This window comes from Spermophilus citellus (genome assembly GCF_964194105.1).
Source record: "Spermophilus citellus genome assembly, chromosome: 2".
NCBI lineage: Eukaryota > Metazoa > Chordata > Mammalia > Rodentia > Sciuridae > Spermophilus > Spermophilus citellus.
Genome location: NC_138183.1, coordinates 11,934,567 through 11,947,273, shown reverse-complemented (window position 1 = coordinate 11,947,273; position 12,707 = coordinate 11,934,567). Strand labels below are relative to the sequence as shown.

Here is a 12,707-nt window from a genome sequence, read left to right as displayed (position 1 = left end):
TGCCAGGTAGTATTTCATAGTATGAATATATGATTTTATCTCTCTGTTGATGGACATTTGGGATTTCTAGTTTGGGCTATTAGAAATAAAGTTATTAGGAGTTGAATATCTGGGTCAGCATAGATGTATATTTAATGTTATAAGAAACAGCCATGTAATTTACCAAAGTAGTTGAATCACTTTACATATACCCTTATCAGTGAGAGTTCCAGTTGTTTTATGTCCTCATCAATATTTGGTATTTTTTTTTTATTTTTGTCAGTCAAATGTGTGTCATTGTGTATGTTTACAGTTTCTGAGCTGTATATATAATTTATTTTGTTGCTTAAAATGTAAGAGAAAATATATCACTATAATTACAGAGTTTCATTTAAACCTTTCTACATTGCATATACAAGACTTTTGAAGAGTTGACTTTTGCAAGATGCAGCAAATATTTTTAACATACATTACTACATGAAAAAAAGCAGGTGTTTAAAGGGGTATACATTTCAAATTATAGCAGGTTATTTGTGATAGTTTCTGGACAAAATGTGTAAAATTAATCAACAGTAGCACGTAATTGCATTTAAAATCATGAGAAAAAAATCTCTCTGGTCATATTGCCCATGACAAATTACTGTGCTGTATAATTATATCAGGGGTTGGCAAATTGCTGCCTGGGTCCAAATCTACCATATCCCTAGTTTATGTAAATAAATAAAATTTTATTAGAACATTGCAGCGCTCACTTATTTATATATTGTCTATGGCTGCTCTACAAAGGAACAGTTGAATACTTGCAACACTGAATGGCCTGCTCAGCCAAGAATTTTGTTGTTGCTGTTCTACTGTTTATTTTAAAACAATTTTTACTTGTTCTTTTTAGTTATACATAGAGTAGAATGTATTTTGATGTATCATATATACATGGATTATAATTTCCCACTTCTGTGGTTGTACATGAAGTAGAGTTCACTGCTCCTGTATTTCTATATGAAAATAGTAAGTTAATTCATTCTGTTGGGTTTTTTTTTTTTATTCCCATCCTCCCCCTCCCCTTTGTTTCCCTTTGTCTAATCCAGTGAATTTCTATTACCCACTCCCCGCCATTCCCCACCCTACTTATTGTGAGTTAGCATCTGCATATCAGAGAGAACATTTGGCCTTTGGTTTTTGGGGATTGTCAGCAAAGAATTTTTGCTATCTGACCTTTTAAGTTCACGAGATATCAGTATTGTATAATCCTGTGGCATTTTTGTTTTCTTAAGGAGATGGAGGCTGTTTTTCTTGAGATAGATGAAACAGCCAAAACAAAACTAGTTGATGAAAAAAACACTTCTGTCATAATGTCCATAACTTATTGTCAGGACATATAACTTGACAATAGTTTTGCCTTTCATTCCTTGTTCTTTGAAAGTTTGCATTTACAGCAGGTTGAGAGGATGTATCTGCTTGACTTGATCAGTTTGCTCATGAATAGTATTATGCACCATGTGTTATACCACAAGCTTTTTACATCAGCTACATCTGTGTTTTACTTCTTCGGAATGAAAAGAATATGTGTTCTTGCATCAGGTTTAATTTTATAAGCACTTGGTTAGAATGTTTTGCAAGAAATCTTTGTTGTGTTCTCTTAGGAAAGGGATCATCCTTAATGTTGGTGTGATTTGTTTTCAGAACCTTTTCAAATTTAATGATGTCATTATTCTGGTAGGAACTTACTAAATTTGTCATTGTTAGAATTTCTAGATCGTTTTTGTAAGGGCTTGAACTCTGGTAAGTCAAATGGATTTCTTCCAAATTCTTCAGTATATTTCCTAAGACCAAACATTTTAAGCCAATGGTTCACATGGAACTTCTTAGTTTATTATCATTCTTGAAGACCTCAGAAATTCAGTATGTGAACTTTCAATTTGACCTTCTCTTGAGGGCATTTTACTTCATTCTTCACTGGCTCCCATGATCAGTAGATAAGGGATGATTGATGAAAACTGAATGATTATAGAGTGTTTTCAATTTTTAAAAATTTTTTCCATCCTATGTGCATTTAAATTTCCAAATAGTATTTTTTTCTAGTAATTATATCCTTTTTCAGATTGTCTTCTCTATCATTAGTCTGGTAAAACTGATGCAACTGGTATAAAAAAATTCAAAGATTTTCATATTCCTATCACTTCTTTTCCTTTCAATTCTCAATTCCTTTCCATTAAGAATTTTCCTTAGAAGTTCAAATGTTCAGATGGAGGTATAATTCAAGAATAGAGTTAATAAGCTTTGGCTGGGGGGTAGAATTTAGTGGCACTTGCTTAGCATGTATAAGATCCTGGGTTCCAGCACCGAGAAAAAAACAAAAGGATTAATAGACTTTTTCACAAAATTTCTTAAAACTTCATTTTGAATATAGATCAGTAATAATATATGTCTGGCCAGGCATGGTGGCACAGACCTATAAATCCCAGCAGTTCGGTAGTCTGAGGCAAGAGGATTGCAAATTCATAGCCAGACTCAGCAACTTAGCAAGATCCTGTTTCAAAATAAAAAAGGTCTTGGGCGGGTGGTATTCCTCAGTGGTAATGGGTTCAATCCCCAGTTCCAGAAAGAGAGAATATCAATGTATGTCTGCTCATCATTTCTGGAAAGTTTTGCTGGTTAGAAATTCATATTAAGCATAGTTAGTACTTTAAGCCTCCACTTTTTTTTCCAAGTTCCAGGCTCTTTCAGCGATTGCTTACTATCCCTTTGATGTTTTTTTTTTCTTTTTTCTTTTTTCATTATTTATTTTTCAGTTTTCGGAGGACACAACTTTGTTTGTATGTGGTGCTGAGGATCGAACCCGGGCCACACGCATGCCAGGCGAGCGTGCTACCGCTTGAGCCACATCCCCAGCCCCATGATGTTTTTTTTCTACAACACTTTCAAATTAGAATTCTGATTTTCAGAAATCCCATAAGTATTCCAAGTAGTAGTCCTCCTCATCTTTGTATGAGCAATCATTCTCCCTTTGCAGACATCTTGTTTGGGTGTCTCACTATGGTTTTAAATTAGCATTTCTCTACCTTTTCATTTATTTCATTTATTTATTTGTGTTTGTCTATTTTCTTCTGCAAAGTGTCAAGTGTGTCCTTTTCATTAAGTTGCCTTTCCCTTTGAGTTCTGTGTGTGTATAAATATATTGCTTGCTCTTCTCTTTTATTTTTTAGTTGTAGACGGACACGATACCTTTATTTTATTTGTTTATTTTTATGTGGTGCCGAGTATAGAACCCAGTGTCTCACAGGTGCCTGGCAAGCACTCCACCACTGAACTATAACCCCAGCCCCGCTTTCTTCTCTTAATGGTATTTTTAAGCAGAAATTTTTAATTTTAATGAATTCTAGTTCATTTGTTCTCTTCATGATGCTAAGGGTAATGTAAACTCTTGGTCATGCTCTAGTTTAAAGATTCAAGCTAGTACTCATGGTTTGCTGTGGATTAGTTGTGATTTTTCCCACAAAGTTTTATGAGTTAGAACCTTGGTCCTCGCTGTAGTGATGTTAAGTATTGGTGGTATCTTTTAAGAGGTGGTGTCTAGTGGGAGATGGTTATGTCATTGGTGGTATTGCCCTAGGAGAAGATTAAGGTTGTCCTCATTGGACCCCAGGTAGTTCCTGAGAGAGTGAATTGCTTCCTGTCTTGCCACATGATGTCTCTTGTATGTGCTCCCACCATAGTGCCTTTTGCCCTGTGGTGACCCAGTCAAGTGACTCCTCACCAGAAACTGAACCCATAGTGGGTAGGTGTCTGATCTTGGACTTGCAGCCTCCAACACTGTAAACCAAATAATCCCTTTCTTTCTAAAATATCTAGCCTCTGCTGTTTCGTTATATCAATGAAAAATGTACTAATACCTGGTCAGTCCATTGTTGTTTGTTTGATCTATTGGTAAATTAAAGATTTGTTAGACATAAAAAATTTTTTATTCACTACCGTGTAATATATGCTCATGTCCATGATTTTATCTGTGTTCTGTTTTACATTGTATGTTCAATTTGTTTTATTTGTTTATTTTTTGTGTTTTATTTGTTTTATTTGAACCCAGTCCCTCACACATTCAAGACAAGTGCTCTACCACTGAGCCACAACCATAGCTCGTGTATGTTCACTTTAAAACTGAGTTCATTACTCCATTATCAGATGTACTTTTATTTCATCCTGGTCTGTGGCTTACCGTTTCATGTTATTAACAGTGGCTTTTTGAATAGTGAGATAGTGAGATTTAAAAATTTTTGATGAAGTGTCCAGTTTATCTTTTTTTTTTAATGATTTATGACTTATAGGGACCTTTCTAGGTAATTCTGCAGCTCTCTGTTCATCTTCCTTTCTTAGTCCTATGCGTCACACATTCTAGCCTCCTTGTCCTCCACAAACACCACCTGTGAGATTGTTCTTTCCCTGTCTCCCCCAACTCATTTTTATTTATTTATTTGTTTGCTTATTTATTTATTTATTTTTGTGGTACTGGGGATTGAACCCAGGACCTTGTGCACGCAAGGCAAGCACTCTACCAACTGAGCCATATCCCCAGCTGTCTCCCTCAACTCAGGCAGGTAGTTCCTATTTCTAGCTCTGATTCAGTTCCCTATCTTTGGGTTGTCACCTGGAATCTGCCACCATACAGTAAGCTGCTGTAGTCTTGGGTCTTACCTTTTTTTTTTTTTTCCTTTTGTCAGGGATCAACACAGTCTTGAACTGCCTTAACTGTTATTAAAACAGTGTTAATAACTAGTAATAACATGTGCCAATAAAGCAGTTTGGCAGTCTTGCAAGAATAAGTAGTTTATCAGAACTTTTAAAAACATAAGCTTTATATGTTATATACCACAGTGAATTTCATCATCATGTATATCCACAAGACACTAACATTTAAAAAAAAAAAAAAAAAAGCCTAAGTAAATTCCAGAAAGTTCAATAGAGAGAAGGGATCATGGGGAGGAAGGAGGAAAGGAAAAGGGGGCAATACTAGGGATTGAATTGGAACAAATGATATGCTTTTATAATTATGTCAAAGTGAATCCTAATGTTATGTATAACTAAAAAGAACCAGTAAAAAAAAGTATATAAAGTTTTTCAGTTCAAATTTCACAATTGTAAGATACTCATGGCCCTAGGAACATGATTATCCCAAAGGCTAGAGAAATTACTGGAAGAAAAAAATTATCACTTTCATTTTTCATGTAAAACCAGAATACCATCCAGGCTCTTGAATAGTATGCTGCTTATGATATATTCTTATCAAGAAGAATCAAGTCTGTTTCTTAGCTAAGAAGGCAGTGCATTATTGAAGTTCTTTAGCATGTGAGCAAATAGGATTTAACAAGGGAAGGAATTAGAAATAGCTGGGTGCTTGGTATGTTTCATGAAGGATTCCTAACTATCATTTGTTCAGTTTTAGTTAACTCCTTATAGAAAAGGAAGCAGTTTTTCTCCATTGGCAAAAACAAAGAATACTTTCTCATAGCATGTTTAAATTCCTTTTCATTTGGTGATCTTGTTTCATACCATGTTGATTGCTACATATATTCTTATGCCATTTGCTCCAAGGACAAACCCTAATTAAGAAAATTCTCTTTTTCATTTGACAACTGGTACATGGGCTTCATACTCAAGGATCAATGAAAGTAGCACTTTTTTTTCTTTTTCTTTTTTTTTACCATACAATTTACTTTTATTATTTTTTAGTCATACATATCAGCAGAATATATTTTGACATATAATACATACATGGAATGTACATACATCAATCATATTGTCTATTCTATTCTGCTGCCCTTCCTATCCCCCCTACTCCTCCCCTCCTCTCCCATCCTTTCTCTCTATCCAATCTAATGTGACACACTTTTTTTTTCTTTTTCTCATCACAACATCATATATGTATTCTGTATAACAATGAGGTTCTCCTTCCATCTTCCGTGCAACTCCCCTTCTCCCTCTTTTTCCCTCCCACCTGTCTTCCCTTTTTAGTGGTAGTCTTCTTATGCTCTTCCTCCCTATCCTATTTTGAGTCACCCCCCTTATATCAGAGAAGACATTCGGCATTTGTTTTTTAGGGATTGGCTAACTTCACTTAGCATAATCTGCTCTAATGCCATCCATTTGCTTGCAAATGCCATGATCTTGTTAGTTTTTAGTGCTGAGTAATATTCCATTGTGTATAAATGCCACATTTTTTAATCCATTCATCTATTGAAGGGCGTCTAGGTTGGTTCCACATTCTAGCTATTTGAATTGTGCTGCTGTAAACATTGATGTGGCTGTGTCCCTGTAGTATGCTCTTTTTAGGTCTTTTGGGTATAGTCTGAGAAGGGGAATAGCTGGGTCAAATGGTGGTTCCATTCCCAGCTTTCCAAGGAATATCCATACTGCTTTCCAAATTGGCTGCAGCAATTTGCAGTCCCACCAGCAATGTATGAGTGTACCTTTTTCCCCCCGCATCCTCGCCAGCACTTATTTTTGTTTGACTTCATAATGGCTGCCATTCTTATTGGAGTGAGATGGTATCTTAGAGTAGTTTTAATTTGCATTTCTCTGATTGCTAGAGATGGTGAGCATTTTTTCATGTATTTGTTGATTGATTGTATATCCTCTTCTGAGAAATTTCTGTTGAAGTCCTTGGCCCATTTGTTGATTGGGTTATTTGCTTTTTTGTTTAGGGTTATTTGCTTTTTTGTTTAAGAAAGTAGCACTTTTTGTCATCAGTTATTCTAACAGAAACACCTTACCCCTCCGCCTTTTGAAGTTAGATTGAGTATTTTCTATGGGAAACTGATTTTGAATATCACATTTTCTCTCTTACAATAGAAAGGTCACCGGCTACACTTCTTTGCATTAAATATGGAATATAAAATGAGGTTTATAGAGTAAAGGAGTTGCTTGTCTTTCATTTTCCCACAACCCCTTAACATTTGCTTTTACTTTGGTTTACGTGATTAGCCCTAGAGAGGCAGTGACTGTGGACATGCATGTGTACATGTGTATCTTTGCAGCATTTTAAAATATGTAAAAGAAAAGACCATGTTTTATAAACCAAACAAGTATCAATAGTACTGACCCACTAAACCTTCTCTTCCCTTATGTTTTTCTACAGGAGTCTCCCCAGGACAGTGCTATCACACGGGATATTAACAGGACATTTCCAGCCCATGATTATTTCAAAGACACAGGAGGAGATGGACAAGATTCCTTATATAAAATATGCAAGGTATTTCATGTCAGAAAAAAAAATTCCATTTTGAATGGCGTTCTGGTTCTTTGAAACTATATGATCACAAAGTGTAGTTCGTATTTGATGGTCAAGAATGCAGAAAGGAGAGAAACGGCTATAAAATCAAAGGTATCAACATAACTTTAGATTCATTAAAGAACAGGAAATAGTTAGAAATTAGTAGTAGAGATTTTTTTTTTCTCCCTTATAGTTAGGGTTTTCAGATGACAGTCCCCTGGATCCCTATTTATACTTTTGCTTATATATTAAGAACCTCAGAGCCATGTAACATAGCAATCTTCTTTGCAGTATTTACATTGTACATGCTAAACTTTTCACATTGGGTATAGTCCAATAGTGGGAAGTGCCAGGATGCATCCAGGTGGATTTATAGCACTACACCATGGTGGAAAATACTGAATTCTGTCAGAAGCTCTGTACCTCAGCTGTGTAAAGAAAATGATAGCCTGTTTCACTTCAGGAACCTCGTTTTCAAAAAGAAAATGATATATCAGAGATATAGAGATAAAAGAAAAAATTGGGACCAGTTTTTCAACTTTGACCTAGAACTAGAACTAGTTTTTAGTCTTTTTTTGCTAGAACTAGTTTTTAGTCTTTTTTTCCCCCACAGAATTAATCAAGTAATTATTCAAAATCAATTATGTAGTAACACCTGTCCTTAAGGAACTTAGAATTTTATGATGGAGAAGGAAAAACTAACAACTGGTTTTAGGATAGGATAGCAATAAAGGATGGACTCTCCAATGATGAAGAATATGATGTGAACTCAGAGGATAACTAGAGTTGACAAATTTTTCTTAAATTTAAGTTAAATTTCTACATAAGACACACATAGCTCAGATTTTTAATCTTATCTGATATAGACACTTCTTTTTCTTTTCTTTTTTTTTTTTTTTTTTAGTTGTAGATGGACACAATATTTGTCTATATATAGTGCTGAGGACCGCACCCAATGCCTCACACATGCTAGGCAAGTGCTCTAATACTGAGCCACACTACTACCCCCCAACCCTTTTTTTTTTTTCTTAAAGAGACAGGGACTTGCTGAGTTGTTTAGGGCCTCCCTAAGTTGCTAAGGCTGGCTTTAAACTTGCAATTCTCCTGCTCAGCCTTCTGAGCTGCTGGGATAACAGGCATGTACCTGGCCTTTTTAACTTCTCTTCTTAGTTGTATTTTCCTCTTAAGTAGTCACTCTTGTCATTCCTCGCCTTATTACAGATGACCCAGAAAGAAACCTCTGGTCCCTCATCTCAGTCCTGCAGTCCAGCCCAAATCTCTCTGTGATTTTCCCTGCAGCTGTCTCCTCTTGACTGGTCATACTCTCACCTCTCACAACTTCACCAGCTCCTTCTCCTGCTCTCCTTCTCTGCCTGACCTTATGACAAAGTCCTTCCCCTGGGTGTTCACTTGGTAGTTCTCTCCAGCTCTGCACTGTCCCCTGGGAGATCCCTTCCATCTGAAAGTAGCAGCTATCACAACTGCATTGGTGTTCTCAAATCTAGCTTAGCTCACAGTCTTAAGTCTCCGTGTCAGGGTATGTCAAGTACATCGAAAAAATGAGTCTTAAAATAGACTTTATTTTAAAACATGTTTTATTATGAAAAGTTTCAGACAGACATAAAAGTTGACCAGTATTCTGAATTTATGTATATTCCCCACACAAAGAGCTGTGTTGGCATGTGTTACTACCAGTTTTTAACACAATCTTAACAACTTTGGAATCAGCATTTGTTCATTTGTAATAATTTGTTAGATGGAAAATGGTATCTCCTTGTATCATAAACAGATCATTTCTTAAAGCCCTCTTTGCATATCCTGTCTTTGGAAAAGTATATGTTTCTCTCAACCTATATCCCTTTCATTAGATAAGCTGTGATAAAGTGGGAAATCTAATAGAATTACATTTGATTCTATCTGAATTTATGAAAGCATGATTATATGTATGTTTAAAAGCTATAGTTTCACTAAAAGATAATGATGAAACCTGTTCATGTATTAACTAGATTATTATCTGATAAGAAGTGGCATCACATTTTGCTAAGAGATAATTTAAACATACCCAATTTTAAATTGTTTTCTTGGGACACAGGAACCTTAATACAAAAAAAGTAGGTGGAGAATAAAGTTTCACCAGATATAAATTTATTAAATAGGGAAGAACATCTTGAATCTGTAGGGATTCTCTTTCTACATTAGAACTGCCACTACTAATCATTTAAGATAATGTTCAGAGGAGATGGTAGTAATCATCTCCTGCCCAAAAAAAAAAAAAAAAAAAAATAGGATTCCAGAGGAACCCACAAATGTATTCCCCCTTACCAGAAAAGTTATTGCTGACATTAGGGGAAGAATTATATTTTGGTGTCTTTGCCAAAAGACTTTTTCCCTGAAAGAAAAATGAGTGACATTAACAGTGTTAGTAAGTGCCTGCTATGTGTAAGGTGCTGCCTAGGTTGAATAGGACATCATCCCAGACCTCAGAATATCTACAATCCAGAGAGAAGATAGTGGGGTAGGGAGGGGGAGCATGGGAAGAATAGATGAATTCTTGATAGGGCAGAGTGGTGGGAGGGAAAGGGAGGAGCGGCAGGGGATTTGCAAGGATGGTGGAATGTGATGGACCTCATTATCAAAGTACCTGTATGAAGACATGAATTGGTGTCAGCATACTTTATGTACAACCAGAGATATGAAAAATTGTGCTATATATGTGTAATAAGAATTGTAATGAATTCCACTATCATTTATTTTTTTTAAAAAATCAATAAGAATAAATAAATAAATAATAAAAAATAAAATGCAGTATGGTAAGTGCTATAATAACCATGGATGTAGCAAGTTCCACAGAAACACAGAGAAGAGAGGAATTAATGCTCGGTAATTAGAATATGGTAGGGGCTTGTAGGAAGACTGCATTTTTTCAGACAGAGAAGAAGGGAATCTCTTGGGTACAGCATGAGCCATCACAAATTTTCAGAACCTTTTTCAATGCTGAAATGGTTTTCGCTTAATCTCCACTCCTTGGCCACAGGAAGTGGTGTGATGACAGTTCTGTTTATTGTAAAAAAAGAATTGCAATTGGAAAGAGGTATTGGCACCATTCATTGGTCATCCAAATGCCCCAGTGGAGTGTCTGTAGCATCCTCCAGACTTCTGTGTTCAAGATCCTAGAGGGCAACCATGGCCCATGAGTCACTGCATTCCTTTAAATTTCTTGTTTTTCCCCCCTCCTCAGGCTTATTCTGTATATGATGAAGAGATTGGTTATTGTCAAGGCCAGTCATTTCTTGCTGCTGTGCTGCTTCTCCATGTGAGTAATTATGTCTCTCCTATGATTTACACCTGGTAGACTTAGCTTATACTTATCTATAGGCTGGAGGATAGTCTTATTGGGTTTGGCCAGACTCTAGGAGTTTTAACTCCTGTATCTGGAAACTACAAGAGAAACATGGTGAGAATAAATGACAAGTGTTGAAAACTAGTACAATGATAGACTTTCTTTTTATTACTAGGAAAATTGGGTAGATTTTAGTATTGGTTGGCTCCTTGGGGATACTCTGTTGTCTCTAAAGGAGCCACTATCATTAATGTTTGTTTGGGGATTTATGCATTGGGGTGAGAAGAAGGCAGAGAACTTGGCTTGCTTTATTGCCATTTTATTCATGCCTTTATTCACAAAGACCTTTACCCTCCAGATTTTTAATTTTCTTTTAAAGCCAAAACAAAGTTGAAAAATGTAAAGGTAGAGTACTCTCCATCTATTATAAATAAGTGTTTTCCACACTGATTTCTCTTTTTGTCTCTCTCTGCATCTCTTTTTCTCTTTCACACACACATTTTATCTTTTATTGGAAAAAAAAATAATTGAATTTTGCTTTGTTTTGGTACCAGGGATTGAACTCAGGAGCACTCTAACCACTGAACTACATCCCCAGCCTTTTCTTTATTTGGGTCTTGCTAAGTTATTTAAGGTCCAGCTTGGTTGCTGAGGCTGGCTTTGAATTTGGGATACTCCTGAGCCTCCTGAGCTGCCAGGATTACAGGCTTGCACCATGAATTTATTTTTTGAAAGGAAGTAGCAAACAATGAGATTCTGAGCATATGACTTGTAAGGACATGGGCATTCTATAGCATAACCATAATATAATAATCACATCCAAAAATGCCATGTTTATTCAGTAATGTCACAGTCCACATTCATTTTTTTTCCCATCGTCTACTTGGCAGAGTTCTTTACAGTCCTTTTTTTCTAATCATTATCCAGGGAAGATTCGGACATTGTATTTGCTTATTATTTCTCTTTTTCTTTTAATCTAAACTGGCCCACTTTCCTCTTTTGTGTTTCCTGCCATTGATAGTTTTGAAAAACTCAAAAGTCGTCTTGTAAAATGTCCCATATTCTTAATTTATCTAATTATTTCCTCTTGTTTAAGTTGAAATGTGTGGCAAGAATACCACATAGGAGATGTCAGCAAAGGAGTTTTAAGTGCTGTGCTGGAGGTCAGAGGTGAATGAGTAGTGGACATGATCTTCATCCTAATGGGTGTAATGCTAGTGACTTCTCCTAGTTGCAAGGAAATAATCATACAAATTTCTGTGTTACTGTGAAGGTAAAATAAAACGTTTAATAAAAGATTGTAACAGAGAGCCTTATTTAGATTTAAAGGCTTCTCTGGGGAGGTAGCCTTGCAATATACCCTGAAACATGAAAAGGGGTGCTACACTGTTTTGTACTTTTCAGTGTTACTTTTTCTTTTTTAAGTTGTTGTGGAGATAAACTATTTTAAAAGCATGAGCGTGGAGAGGAGAGCATCACTGGCAAAGGGAATAGTATAGTATATAGAAGCCCTGAAATGGGGAACCACTTGTGTATGGAAGGAATTGGAAGAATGTAACTAGAATATCCTGCATGGAGGGAGGAAGGGGTAGGAGCTGGAGAGGGAAGCAAAGGTTCCCCTAGGAGGCCCTGGAGGCTAGGATCTCATGTTGTTAATCAGCAGGAATCCACTGAAGGGTTGGGAGCTATATTGTGTAGGTTGTAATACAGGTAAAGCAAAGGCTACTTTGTAACTCTTCTCCATTGTGAACCCAGCTTAGTAGTATTTTGATTATATAAAAAGCTGTGATGTTAATAAAGAGTTCATATAAAAATATGCTAAAGCTGTGATATTAATAAAGAGGTCAAGTTTTTAAAATTTTGTTTGGTTGTTTTAGTCAAACTTTATCTTGGTCTCACAAGCCTGTGTTGTTTCTCTTGCAACCTTAGTCCAGTGACATCCCCACTTAAGTACTATAACCCATGGAAAATGGCTTTCCCAGATTCCCCCGGTTTTGGTTTCAACTTCTGTTGCCTGCTGCAGTGTGAAGATCAATGCTTGTTTCAATGTGAGGAGAATCAGAAATCCTGTGTGGTCAGGCCACTTCTCTCACATGTGGGAAAGTGAAGTTGCCTTCTGTGATGAAG

General features: G+C 36.1%; 1 protein-coding gene across 8 annotated transcripts in view; it reads left to right on the top strand.

The window, feature by feature from the left end:
* RABGAP1 (RAB GTPase activating protein 1) overlaps nt 1-12,707 on the top strand; it is a 172,764-nt gene that overhangs the window by 127,460 nt on the left and 32,597 nt on the right. For all 8 annotated transcript variants that reach the window (XM_081273284.1, XM_081273287.1, XM_081273286.1 and 5 more), the window contains 2 exons: nt 7,106-7,219; nt 10,479-10,553. In XM_081273284.1, the coding sequence (XP_081129410.1) occupies nt 7,106-7,219; nt 10,479-10,553 (189 nt within the window). The remainder of the gene's footprint in view (nt 1-7,105; nt 7,220-10,478; nt 10,554-12,707) is intronic.